The following is a 14,998-nucleotide window of genomic DNA, read 5'->3' as shown; positions in this document are numbered from 1 at the left end:
ATGGTGGAGGAGGTGGTTCATATATATAACAGCAGGTATTTATGGGTGGTACACATGTGTACCAACAGGTATGATCGAAAATTTCATAAAAACAGAAAAAAATGCTATACCAACATTTATTTTAAAAAATAAATACAAAAACGGCTTTGCAAAGTAGAACATGAACCTAATTAACTATTTGATATGATATAACATAAAACAGAACTTGCACAATGGAGTATTGCACTCTCGGCAAAGAGTGTTTGTTCTTGTTTGTTTTTTCTCTTCAGAACAGTTCTAGTGCATCTTCTTCTGGTTGATCCCTCTACAGGCAGATATAATGCTGAAGATCCGTATAATTTTCTTTTTCTTGAAGGAGCGCCTTGTTTCGGAAATGGTAAGCTTGTATATCGTATACCTTCTGCTACTAATTCTTCTGCGTGTGGTAAAGAAGGAAAAAAAAGAAATGCTCTCATTTTTAAGTCTCAGTTGATTATACATTATCCACGAATTTACTGCACACATATTGAGGAATGTGTAAAACACCTTTTTCCACCACTTTGCTGATTTTCGATCATGATCATATAGCCCAATAAATTGATCAGCCCGATCAACTCCTTACATTTTTTTTCTGTAAAAAGAAATGGCCTCTGGACATTCGATATTTTGTTGTTGACCGGTTTTGCTTTTTTTGATAATTGTTGTCAAATTGGGCTTATGACAGTTACTCATTAGCAAAACTTCCTTTGTGTCCTACCACTTTACAAAAAGTAATACAGAAGAAATGCATCTAAATTGAGATTCCCCTTTTTAGAGTTTGTCTCCCATAGTTCATACATTCTTGCGATAGGACATGCAAGTTCCCAAGGCTGCATAGTCTAGTGAAAGTAACAAATTCACACTTGTAAAAAAGAGATCAAAACACAACATCATTTTCTTTAACTGTAGATGCAAGAGCTGTTACGACTCGCTCTCCTAAAGTTAGGGATTGATTTTTAGCGGAAATTGGGTCCTCTTTTCCAGAATATACATTGACATCATACTATACGTATAGCCGGAATCTGTATCGCAGCGAAGCCATAGTTTTATGCACCTCTTGATTGGTTTGAAGGGCATATATTGTTTCAAAGAAGATCCACCCTTGAATTTGGTCATAGATTCGTCGATACTTTGATACTGGCTATCCTGGCGACATTTTGGAAATGTGTATTTGAAACAAGATAATAAATCTTCAATATAATATGTTTTTGAAGCATTTGGGGGTTTTTGAAGAGAAGCAAAGTAAATTTTTGAGCTCAAAGTCATGTAACGATCTCTTGAAAAAGTTTTTTGAATTGTGCTATTTCCCATTGACTCCTTCTTGCTCCAATAATTTTTTAGGCTAGGAAGGCGATCGTAGCACATAATGAACAGCCAAATAATTCCTGTATTTCTCCTTTGTCAGTCATTTTCTCATTCCTTTTTTTTAATTGGTAAAGGATTTTCAGACGTTCATTTGTACAATTTGCAATGTGCAAATAAGGAAAATGAGGAAATACTTTATGAAAAATTTGCATAGGTGTCAACTGCTTGGTGATATCTGGAGCCAGCATACACTCTCTTTCAGGAGGAAGGATTTTAGCAGGCTCAAATAAAAACGACAATAAAAACGACGAAAACATATCGGACGTATCACTGCCACCTTCTTCATCGGAATCTGGTTCATAATTATCACTGGAGCCAGCAGAAAATGGTTTCGAATCTGGGGATTCTTCAATAAGCTTTTCCAGCTCTTTTCGTGAAAGCGGACGGCGGCGATCCATATTGAAGCTGAAATCAAACAAACGTAGTTATAGACCTGTTGGTATACATGTGTGCCATCATAAATACCTGCTGGTACATATATGTACCACACGAACATACCCAAAAATACAAAAATAAAACATAGTTTTGACCTACCTTTGTAACAGCACTGCACTTGCAATTGAATAATAAAAAAAACTTAATAAAAAAACTGCATAAATAAGCACTTTGAGTGTCCTAAATAACTAATTTTATTGCAGCAATACAGCCGCTACTAAATACACGTGCTAACTAAATCAACATAACCACACATTTACCACAATGCATATTGTAGGTACACTGCGGAAGCCTGATACACCGGACCGGTACACATTTATACCAAATAAAACGCTTTATTTTACAAACAGGAATTTTTATATTTGCCTGGTACATATGTGTACCGTTCGGGACGAAAGGGTCAGGAAAGGCATCAAAATTATCAAAAATTAAGAATATTATACCTAAGAAATATTTTGAAATATCTGTTCAATGTTTCATTCTTGTAATAGATTAATTAGACAATTTTTTATTACTAACATTTCCTTAGTGAAAAAGTCTGCATTATTAACTGGTAATAAACATTTTATAAATATGGCAGGAGGTGACCCAATCTCTGAAAATAAAAGAACAATTATTATGCAAATTAGAGCCTTAAAAATAACCATTATTTTTACATACCCTAATTGCGATCACTAAAGCCACGCATGGCAATTTCGTGAAATGTGCCCGAACGAGATTATTACGGCGCTTTTCGTAAAAAAAACAACCGTTTTGTCTTATATATTATGCTTCAGAAAACCAAAAAATTGCCGTACGTAATGTACTGACTGGGTTATGCTTGTCAAGTTTTTGTTTTTGTTACAACAGAAAGATATTATTATTTTGGAAACTAGGTGTTATTTTGACGAGCTTCATTTAGCACAATGTTTTTGTCTTGGTGTTAGAGATTGTAATATCTTGAGATATTCCACAAATTAATATGAATTTGGGAATAATTTAAATAAAACGACTACTGATATGAGTAAGTTCATTTAATAATAATTGGTTAAAATTCGTAGGTGTGAGACAGGGCCAAAACATCAAGAATTTATAGAAAAATCGATTGGCATTTTAACAATTATTAAAGAGGTTTCGCACAGCGATATTTATACAGTGCTTTTCTTTGAAGTCCCCCCCCCATTTATTTTTTGAACGGGTCAAAAAAAATTTTTGAAACTTGGCATAAGTAAATTGGTCTATAGATACTATTTTTCACTGTAAACTAGGTAGTTGTAAATTTCAAGATGGCGGCTGGGCGACATCTTGAGAAAAAATTTTAAATAGAAAGGGGATACGTGTGGTACCTCCAAGCCAAGTTTCAAAAATTTTTTTTGACCCATTCAAAAAGTAAATGGGGGGGGGACTTCAAAGAAAAGCACTGTATATACGAATGTATATTCATACATTACACACTTACCCTTATTTCTACAAATTAATCCAAATTAATTAATTAAAGCACTAATCTATCAGGTGGTTGTAACTTACTACGACGCCTTAACACCCTATTACTATCTCTTTTATTTTCTAAATTTTCAACTGTATTTCCGTCACTTACACCAGGTACTACTTTACTATTATTGTTTACATAACTATTTTCTAAATTTAATTCAGAGCGTGGAATAATCGAAATTTCATTTTGATTTTTATTTATTGAGAAGTTATTTTTAAGTTGATCTGTATGACGTTTACATGCCATTCCACAATCTGTTTCTACTAGGTTCTTCTACCAAACACTTAAAAAATATTTCCTGGGCACCATGGAAATTTGCCTCTGCGAAAATCTTTTATCCATACTTTATCCCCTCTCCCAAACAACGTATCTCTTCTTGAGTTATTATAATATTCCTTTTGTTTACTTTGTTTTTCTTTAACTACATTTGATACCGAGGGTAAAAGCAAATCAAATTTGGTTCTAAGAGATCGACCCATTAAAATTTAAGCTGGTGTTTCTCCTGTCGTACAATGTGGTGTGTTACGGTAATAAAATAAAAAACGATAATTAATTAAATTAATATCCATGATTGGATTCTCAAAGTGAGCCTTTAATATTGCGTTTTCCATTATACCAACTGCATTTTCTGCTATGCCATTTGTAGATGGATGGTATGGAGCTCCCGTTACATGACTTACGCCGCTTTCCTTTAAAAAAAATTGCATTTCATCGCATGTAAAAGTTTTTGCATTATCGATACAGAAGTCCGAATCATGCAAAAAGATCGCGTAGAATTTGAATTGTTGTTGTAGCCATCAAATTGGGTACCTTAAAACATTTAATCCACTTTGATGTGGCATCCCTGACAACAACAAAATTTCTACTTATTTAAAAATGGACCAACAAAATCCGCATGTAAGCGTGTCCAAGCGTTACGTGCAAAGGAAACTTGCAAAGGAACTTTTTGCTGGGATTTGGAAAATACATTACAAGCCTGACACTTTTTTACTGTTAACTCAATTTGAGAATCCATTTGAGGCCACCAAACATAGGATCGAGCAAACGCTTTCATTTTAACCATTCCCATGTGAGTGGAATGTAATTCTTCTAAAATCTTCTTGAAATTTTAATGGGATAATTAATCTAAATCCCCATAACAAACATCCTTGTACAATACTAAGTTCGTGCCTCCTTTAAAAAAGGTAAAAAATCATTGTCGGGGCAGCTCTTTGGCCACCCATTTAAAAAAAAAACATACCTTAGCCAAAATTCTGTCCTTAACAATTTTATTTCTAATTTGTACAAAATGCAAAGGAATTTTTTGATTTACTTTTTTGAATTTGAATACTGAATTTCAAAATTGAAAGCTAATAGGATATGAGCCCACCGTTGTAACCTATTAGCTGCAAAAACCGGAATGCCCTTTTTTCGCCAAAAATGATTAATAACGGCTTATGATCTGTAACTAATATAAATTTATTTTTGATTATATAAATACTGAAAAATTTTTTTTACGCCAAAAATAATTGCAGCCGCTTCTTTTTCAATTTGGGAATAAGAAATTTCTGCTTTATTTAGTAGTCGCAAAGCAAATGCTATTGATTTTTCGACATTTTTATCAAAAATATGGCTTAATCTAGCGCCTAAAGCAAATTGAGATGCTTTTACAGTTAATTTAATTTTTCTCGATGGATCAAAATGAACTAGTACCCTAAATAAAATCAATAATTTTTTTGCTTCTTGAAAATTTTTTTTACAGGCATCCGTCCAATGCCATTTTATCTTTAGAAGATTATACAAAGGTTTCATAATGCCCGATGCATTTTTTGAAAATTTGCAATAGAAATTTATCATACTTAAAAAGGATTTTAATTCAGTTACATTTTTAGGTGTTCGACATTCTGTTATTGCCGTTACTCTTTCTTTAGATGTATGCAACCCTATTTTATCTATAGTGTGACCCAAGTAGTGAACCGAATTTTGAAATAAGGAACATTTTTCTTTTTTAACTTTTAACCCACGTTCTTGGAGACGACGAAAAACTTGTTCCAGGCTCTCCAAATGTTCTAGATCATCCTTTCTCGTAACCAGAATATCATCAATAAAACACGCGGTCCTCCCGGTATTGTTCCATGATTTTTTGAAAAATTGCGGGGACGGTTTTTATGCCATATGGTAATCTGGTATAAAGGAATAAACCTTACAAGTTTTCTAGATGGTTAAGAAAGTTTTATTTGTTGATAAGCTTCAGATAAATTTATCTTTAAAAACTTTTGACCACCCTGTAACTGTGTAAACAAATACTCAATTCGAGGTAATGGAAATTGAACAGTTGTAAGATGAGGGTTTAAAGTAATTTTAAAATTACCGCAAATGCGTATATTTCCATTCCCAGTCTGAAAATTCCGTTTTTTCCAAAACTCCAATTTGAACAAGTCATTCAAGTTCATCTTCAATTTTCGGTTTTAATGCAAAAGGTACTGGTATACCTGTACAAAATTTTGGTGTAACTGCTTCCTTAAGTTGTAAATTCACTTCTAAATTTATGAAATGTAACCAATTTTGAGTCAAAAATATCTATATATTTTTCTATTAAATTTGAAAGGTGGGTAGAAAAACCTGTTCCCCCTAATTTCATTGCGTACATACTATTATTTTCTATATTATTTACAGAATAATTAATTTGATTATTTTGTTTACAAAATCCTACATTTAACATAGATAAAGCATTTCTGCCAATTAGTGGAGGTCCTCCATTTTTAATTACATAAGTTTTTAAGGAATAATTTTCATAAATAATATTTAAAAGCAAAAAACCCAGAGGTTTAAATGTAATAACTACATAATCTGTAAGAGATAAATCATTCCTATATAAATTGCAATTTTTAAAATGTTTTAAATATATTTTTTCTGAAATTGCAGAATGCGCAAAACCTGAATTAATTTCAAAATTAAGTGGAATTTTTTTAGCATGGAGTTTAATATAAAATGGTTTAATGTTACCTGAATCCTGAATATTATTTACATCCAATTGCCTAATATTAAATATAGACTCCTCGTTGTCGGAGTTTTCCGACCGCTCACTATTTTCCCGCATAAAATGATTGCGATTTCGTTTACACTGGGGCGCTAAATGTCCCTTTACATCACAATTATGGCACTGAAATTTCCTCTCATTTACTTTTTGAAAATAAACAGGTTCCTGTTTCACCTTTCCACTAAAATTTCCCCTCATGCCGTGCTCTAAGATTGCTGATTCCTTAGTTAATGCAAGTTTATTTGCACTATCAAGCGTCAGCCTGGAAACACTTTCTTCGAAGAGCCGATCCATGATATTATCATCATTCATTCCAACAATAAATATGTCTCTCATAACTACCTGCAGCTCAGTTGAAAAATTACAGTTTGAAGCTAAACTTTGTACCTTGGCTTGCCAATCTTTGACAGATTCATTTGGTTGTCTTTTGGCGTTGAAAAATTTCAATCTGTCAGCAAAATGAGATTTTAGTGGTGAAAAATCATTAGTAAGAATTTTCACTAAATCATCCATTGTTTTATCTTCAGGCAAATTTTGAACATACAAGTTCCGCACTAAAATATAGCACTCCTCCGATAACGTATTTAGTAAAATAGCCTTTTTCTTGTCTTGGTCAGTAATATTATTAGCCACGAAAAATTGCTTCAAGCGTTCCGAAAAAACTGAGAAACTGGATACTTTTGGGTCAAAAATAGTTAGTGACCCCAGTAATCCCACTACTTCGGTTGCCATTTTTATAACTGCAACAATAACTAACTGGTCACACAATATTTTTATATATAAAATAATAAAGTCGGGTCAACCCCCTTATTTAAATAAGTTATTTACTACGCTCTCGCATTTACACAATACTCGTAATGTTGGAAATTTTAGGATACCTCAACATAGAACAAGTAACTTCCACAAGTCATTTTCGGTTGTCGGAGTTACAATGTGGAATAACTTGTCAAATAATATTAAAGATTTGTCATTTAATAAATTCTACACCAAGGTTAAGCAAATTCTTCTCGACTCCCAACGAGATGCCTAGTAGTATGACTAGTAGTAAATACATAGTAGTATAAACTGCAAAATCAACTAAGACCAAAGATAAGCTAGCCTGTCCAATCTTTCTTTTGTGGTTCTTTTTTTTGTGGTCTTTTTTTGTGGTCTATTTTTGTTACCTTCCGTCGCATGCCAGCCAAATTGCTTTGCCATTTTTTGTTTCTGCCCTTTTTAGTTTTAATTTCGTTCTTTTTTAGGTTAATTAGGATTTTTTTTTTGTGTTTATTTATAATGTTTTCAAGGCCTGTTTCACGCAAATTGCGCTATCGGTTTTATATAATCGCGAAGCAGTTCCTTTTACCAAAAATTGTCAATTTTATTTTCTCATGTAGCTAATTATATTTATAACTATTTTTTTGGTAATAAACTTTTTTGACTTTGACTTTGACAATAACAAACAAATATCTCTGGATGTTAGTTTAATTTCTTTTTAAGGCAATGTTTGAATGTTTGAATGCAAAATCTTCTGGATAAAGTATGTTGGTAATATTCGTCTTTCTAATGTTCTATCTAGTTCTATCTGCAGCACCTATATGGTGGCATGCGGCAGAAAAGAGGACTCTAATACAGATACTCAACAAAACACAACGAATAGCATGTCTAGGCATAACAGGAGCGATGTCAACAACGCCGACTGCTGCCCTAGAGAACCTGATAGGACTAAGCCCGCTACACTTAGTGGTACGGGCTGAAGTTATATCGGGGGCGAAAAGACTGCTGTCAAATAGCGCAACAATCCTATCGAAAGATGAGCACAATGCCTTATTTGATAAGATACAGGACCTTGGGTGCCTGGCCCTAAAAACAGACAGAACCAAAGTCACATACCTAGACAAACCTTTTGTCATCAAAGAGAAAAGGGGACCACTGGACGCAGAAGCGGACAGGCTCAGGCAAAGAGGTTACTCAGTATGGCACACGGCAACCAAACGATCCAAGATCGGGGTAGCTGTGGGCATGGTGGAGGACGAACAACAGGGCAGACAACTCATGCTAAACCTGGGCCTGGAAACAACAAATTTACAGGCAAGCATAATAGGAATACAAACCTGTATCCAACTGATGAGAGAAGGGCTGCCAAGAGGCAAAACCTTCGCAATTTTCACAGGAGACCGGGCTGCAACACTTGCACTACAACAGTTCGAGACTAAGTCAAGGACTGTGCAAAGCTGCTGGGAGGATCTCAGGAACCTCGCCGAAGCGCAAAATAGGCCAGAGATAATCCTAGCAGAGAATATAGGCAACAATAAGGCTGCAAGAAGGGCTATCCAACTTGCAACTCAGGGAGCCAGCAACAGCCTGGTAGGCCCTGAACCAACATGTTGTGTCAACGATAAGACCTGGAAGAGGGAAATCGGCAACTGGCTAACAAACCAGAACAAATCCTACTGGGAACAGCTGCCAAAGATGGAACAATCCAAACAACTTATAGGCAGCCCACCCTTCAAGAAGGGTGAGAACATCCAGACAACAACTGCGAAGGGGCGCGGGGCTATTTACAGGCCATGCGCCCAGCAGGAAACACCTGCATACGCTAGGGAAATCAGTTACCTCGCTATGTAGGGGATGCAATGAGGAGGACGAAACAACTCTTCACATACTGTGCTTCTGTGAAGCATTTAATCAAACCAGGGCAACATTCCTGGGGGAAGAGAAACCCTCACCAGAGGGTATAAGAAATCTACCACTGGGCACAATCCTGGACTTCCTTGAAGCTACAGAATTGAACCTGTGGGACTAAACATATGGGACACAATAGGACTGCTTCTTAGCAGACCGCAGTGTAGGGAGCCACAAGGCACCACCCAGCGGTGGAGTTTTAGTGGGTACAGGACGAAACAGACTCGACACTGAGTCCCACACTACTGGGGGCGGCGCCGCGTAACCAGTGTTCATAAAGAATTTCTCCACCGACCCCCAAAAAAAAAAAAAATGTTCTATCTAGTCGTTAAAGCCACTAACACACCTTTTGAACTAAAACAGCCACTTCAGAGAAGCATGTTTTGTTCTAAGGATGAATCATTGACCATAGAAATATTTAGGGAAATGTCCAATAGTTTTTATTGTTGCCAATAGCTCTCGTCTGGTGATACAAGAGTTTCTTTCTGGCTTTGATAGCTTTTTTACTGAAATAAGCTATCACTTGATCGCCATATTCAAATTTTTGTGAAAGGACCGCTCTAGTTCTAACATTGCTTGCATCTGTAGCCAAAATAAAAGTCTGTCGAAGAATATGTATACGTTAAAAGTGACGATGAGATTATTATTTATTTCTTTCTCTTTTTTGTTTTTCTTTTACAATTTTAAATAAACTGGGAAATGGCAAAACGAGAGTAGTAATTCTTATAATGCACACTTTAATTTTGATTGACGTTGTTGGAGAATATTATTACAAGTTTATTATGGTCTTGATAGAACAAAAAAAACTAAGTTCCTGAACGACAAAACAGATCTTTTTATAAAAAACAAGTAGTTAAACATACAATGCAATAAATATAAAAACTCACTTATAAAAATGCTTACCAGACTAATATTCGGACTCTCTAGGCAAAATTGCAGGTGTTCAGCTGTACAGGTCCAGAATTAAAGTATTTTATGTCAATTGTATGTATATCTTGTTTTAGGATTATTATTACAAGATTTTTTAAGCTAATCTGACCTTACCAGGGCAATATTTGAAAACTCTCATGTTTTTCTCCAGCCATCAGAAAACGTTGCTTGCTCGAATTACCAACCGGCGTTGGAGTGAACTGTAGGTATTTAAGGTCGTGAGAAAAACGATTCCAGAAAAAATATGTTAATCGATTATAAAATGCTAACATTAACAAAAAACTTAAAAGGAACCTTAAAGTTTAATAGTTTCGTTAACACAGGTGAACGTTGTTAAGGCTCAGGTCATACTTTCGGGCTAACTACATATTATACCTTATACTAAAAAGATTTTTTTCTAATTATTATTAATATAATAATTATTTACAAAACATTATTTTTATATTCTTTTAAAGAACTTGTATTATCAGAAAATATTTCAGAGGGTTCAGTGTAATTTTTTAAGTTGATTCGGTAACATTTACTTCACGTCCAAATGCTGACTACAGTTAAAACTGGCAACTTTTGAAAAGCAACATCTTTTTGAAATACGTCATTGCGACGTTAAATTGCTACTGGAATCCTGAATAAAGGACTGATTTATAGTTGTTTCCATCTATATTCATGTATTTCAAGAGAAAATTAACTATGATGACCATGTTAACGGTAAATGAAAAAATCTTTGGATCACCTGGTGGCCATAAATTAATATTTATAAATTAATTAAAAATCCACTAATTGTAATATATTAAATCAATGTTAAGAATTTTTAAAATATTTTATTCATTAATAAGTAGAGCTTTGAAATTCTTCGCCATATATGGACCTTTAAGAGGTAAATTTATAAGGCTCATCTATGCATTTTTTTAATAAAGAAAAAAATTGCATTCTTGTATGCCCGCATTAATTTGCAATGGAAATAAATGCATGAAAGCGGTTCTTTGACATTTTGTTACCATAAAATATTTAAAAAAAAAATAATAAAGAGCTAATGAGTAGTATGCACCATCATAGGCTCGTCTTGATTTTTTTAGTAAAAACGAGATCCATCAAAACCATTAGCGAGACTTACCCATCTTTCACAAGAGCGACGCTTCCGTGCATGTGCGGGTCATCGGGGTCGGGCGATACGGTTACTTCCATCAATTTTACGTACTTCCATGCAGATTCCGGGTTGATGCGTGCCCGTAACTGTAGTTTCGTTCCTGAAATTTAATGTCGGTAACAAATTGGAAATTAGTCACTCTCGGCATCTTAAACAAATTACAATATGCCGAGGTGATTTTCATGAACGTTTGAAATGTTATTTATTAGCTTACATAGACGCACATAATTTAGAAACTCCTGAAAATTTGAAATATAAGTTATGTAACGTGGTGATTCCAGAAGTACTAGGCCGGGGGACAAATCAAATACAAAAATTTATAAAAATATGTTTTTATTTTTTTAAATAATCTCCTTTCACCTCTGGACACTTTTCCTAGCGGTGTTCAATAAGTTCAAATTCAAATTCAAATTCATTTATTGCTCTTTAGATTATATAAGTAATATAAAGTCATCGATTTAAGGATAGTACTAGAATTAAGATTAAGTTAAAAAGTTTAAAATTAAAATAGTTAGAGCTAAGTAAAATAAGAAGTAAAAGACACCCCACTTAATACTAACTTCACCAGCAGATACAGACTTATCAAACTAGGTATATATTAAAAAAAAAACCTGCTAGCAACATGAACAGTTAAAACCAAACAGATTAAGCTTATCTGATTGAGTTATGTATTCACCCACTGAATAAAAAGGGTGCTGAACAAAAAACGACCTAGCTACTGGCCTGAACTGCCTGTACCCCTCTAGCTTCTTAATTTAATTGGGTAATGTATTGTATATTTTGACACACATATAAATGGGACTCATTTCATAAATGGTTGTCTTATATCTAGGCACTGCAAAATCGAATCTATTTTTTGTCTTATTACTGTTAATATTTACATCACAATTGTTTTGGAAGAGATGTTTGTGTTTGGAGGCAAAACAGCATACCCTGTACAAGTAAAGAGAATAATTATATTGTCATAATTCCTAATTTTTTAAACAAAGTAGTCTGTACAATTCTTTTTTGAATAACAAATGTTCTTTTTATTGACTCTGCGTGAGATCCCGAAACATTATGCCATATGTTATACGTGAATGTACATATGCATAATAAAACTGAATTATTGATTCCCTACTGACAACGTTTTTTAAGTTGTAAATAGCGACGTTTGCCGACGTTTTCTTTTTACATATTTCATCAATATGGCTTTGCCAATCTAAATTTTTGTGGGTAAAGTTAGACCCAAAAACTTAGTTTCGTCCGATTCATATACAATAATCCCATCGATGTTTAGGAGCATATCATTATCAACTATTTTCAAAGTTCGATACCCTCGCCATTAACTGTCGACATCACTTCCTTATCGTTAGAAAATCTTTGACCAGTCAGCGATTTTTTCAAGTTTGAAAAAATCATCATCCGAGGGGGCTAAATCTGGCAACTAGGGTGCATCAGATATCAATTTAAAATTTAATTCGTTAATTTTGTCCATTGCAATAACGAATTTGTAACCTGGTGCATTGCCTTGATGAAACAACACTTTCTTTTTAGCCAAATGCGGCCGTTTTGCTTGATTTATTCGCTCAAACGTTGCAGATAACATGGCCCAACACTCCGTTTGATAGTTTTACCATTTTTAAGATAGTCAATAAAAATGATACGCGCATCCCCAAAAACTTACACCGTAATATTGCCTGCAGATGTCTTGTGAGTCCATTGTTTTGTTGTCTCGGGTCTGAAGTGATGGACCCACGTTTTATCCATAGTTATGAAACAACGCAACAAGTCTGCTTTCCTTTGTTACACTGGTTTCTTCCAGACTAGCTGTTATTGCACTTGCCGGTCTTCTCAGTTGCAACTGCGTGCTATGGTACTTTTGGCTCCTATACACCACTTTTCTCTGTAGCATCTGGGTGCTAAGGTTGGATTAAAGGATTTTTAAACTTATTTTAGGATAGAAAAGGGTAATTAGGCTTCGGAGAAAGGTTGCCAGTTATCTTTGGGCGGAGCCAGAGCCCGAGCCCCAGTCCTCGCAGAGAAAACAAAGCCTCAGTGAGTTTTAGTCAGTATATTTGAATTCGGCGGCTAACATCACATTACGCCTTTCCATGGCCGGTTTTCTCTTGGTCTCAGGAGAAATTTTCCTATTTCCTATTAAGGACTTGACTACACTTCTGACTTTTTACTTGAACTTGGAATGTTTTTTTAACTATGTATTCTTGTATTGTATCAAGTTTGCAGTCAGAGTGCATTCCTTACGAAGAAGGGTGCATTTGTGAACATCCTCAAACACTTATTCTGAAACACCTGAAGTTTTCTGATGTTCGTCTTCGTGGTATTCCAGAAAGTGTTTGAAGCGTAAAGTAGTTTAGGATGTAGAACCTGTTTATAGACCATTAATTTATTACTCAAAGAGAGCTTACTGCTCCTGCTGAGCTTAGAGCGTGAGTATGAGTAGAGCGCATGCATGGTTCCATTGCATGAATTAATTTTCTTTATAATGTGCGTGTTAAAGTTATTTTTTTTGTCGAAATATATTCCTAGGTACTTTATCTCATCTTTCCAGGGGAACACCGTGCCCGAAATTGCCAAATTTGGGATGTTGCGGTTATGCATTTTTTATTAGAATGGCCTCTGTTTTCTTACTATTTATTTTGATTTTCTAATTGTTTGCCCACTCTATAATTTTATCTAGATGACTCTGCATGTACGCTGATATCTGGACTAAATTTTTACAGCTCGCAAAGACACAAGTGTCGTCCGCGAATAATGCGACTCGCGAATAGTGTGTGCTTTTTGTCGCTGTGAAACTTTCCTAAACACTCAATTGAAACTTCTTGAGCAAACGCGGTACCCAGCCAGCACACACCTTTCTCATGTCCAAATTTTCAGATAATATGCGATGTACCGCACTATACTAAATTATGGCTAATGTTTACTAATCGTAATTTCAGTCGATGATCATCCAGTACCGCTTTGTGGATTCCTTTCACCGTTTCTGGAGTCGTCACCTCATTTGGTCGATCTCGGCAGCTCAGACGTCTTCGTTTAAATTATGCTATCCAATATTTTAGTGTTGTAAATGCAGAAGTAGACTCACGCAGAGTAGAATCAAGTTCAGCTTTTTTATTATTAGGCTGGGGACTTTCAAATAATAGTATTACCACATAACGATAACCAATTTTCTCCATTTTCACAAATTACTAAAAATGTTCATTATTGATGGCTGCCAAACAAATACTATAAATAACGTGTAAAACGTTGTCTTCAAACTTAAAACATATGTTTCATAGATTGAATAATTACTAATACAGTGATACCGCTATCTCTACGTCACTCTGGGTACTGCTAAGACCACCCTCGTAATAGACTTACCTATTGGCACCGCTTGATCAACCGGAAGCTCATTGTTATTTCCAGTTATATTATTGCTAATTTTCGCTGCAGGTGCTTCTTTATATAAAGCCACTTCATACTCGAGTCTGCCGGGAGTTTCCTCTACCACACCTGATACTCTTGCACCGTGGGGACTAAAATTTACTAGTATATTAGTCTTCTTTAATGAAAAATTTCGCAACGAATACTTACAAACTTCCTGCAAATCCCGCTGCTTTATTTTCGATGACAGTAGGCTCAGGAGGCTTGCACATTATGATCAGTTCCTGGTCTGATTGCATGACTACTCCTGGGAATTGTGGAAACCATACTCGTACGTGAACGAATCCCTGAAAAATTAAAAGAAAACTGTAATAATTAATTTTTTAGCAAAAATTGCATCAGCTGTAAAATGCTTCTAAATATGGTTAATTGAAAATGGGTTATTATTTCTAAGAATCTATTACTGCTTAAATAACTTTAAATTGCCTCTATAGGATAGTTAATCCTGATATGAGTGGAATCGCATTTCTAATTGAGGGAACAATGAATAGCAAAGGAGTCTCGTCATTATCAGAATTACAGATGCCAG

At 34.8% G+C, this 14,998-nt stretch overlaps 2 protein-coding genes across 2 annotated transcripts in view; one reads left to right on the top strand and one right to left on the bottom strand.

The window, feature by feature from the left end:
• LOC126739301 (uncharacterized) overlaps positions 1–14,998 on the bottom strand; it is a 78,543-nt gene that overhangs the window by 4,165 nt on the left and 59,380 nt on the right. Inside the window, exons 4-6 of the mRNA XM_050444927.1 lie at positions 14,620–14,756; positions 14,407–14,561; positions 11,014–11,146 (exon numbers count right to left, since the gene is read on the bottom strand). Of these exons, the coding sequence (XP_050300884.1) occupies positions 11,014–11,146; positions 14,407–14,561; positions 14,620–14,756 (425 nt within the window). The remainder of the gene's footprint in view (positions 1–11,013; positions 11,147–14,406; positions 14,562–14,619; positions 14,757–14,998) is intronic.
• LOC126739302 (IQ domain-containing protein K-like) overlaps positions 1–14,998 on the top strand; it is a 67,461-nt gene that overhangs the window by 10,222 nt on the left and 42,241 nt on the right. The window lies entirely within an intron of this gene.

Source organism: Anthonomus grandis, chromosome 8 (genome assembly GCF_022605725.1).
Source record: "Anthonomus grandis grandis chromosome 8, icAntGran1.3, whole genome shotgun sequence".
Classification (NCBI taxonomy): domain Eukaryota; kingdom Metazoa; phylum Arthropoda; class Insecta; order Coleoptera; family Curculionidae; genus Anthonomus; species Anthonomus grandis.
Note: the sequence above shows the minus strand (reverse complement) of the source record. Positions and strands in the feature narration are given on the sequence as shown.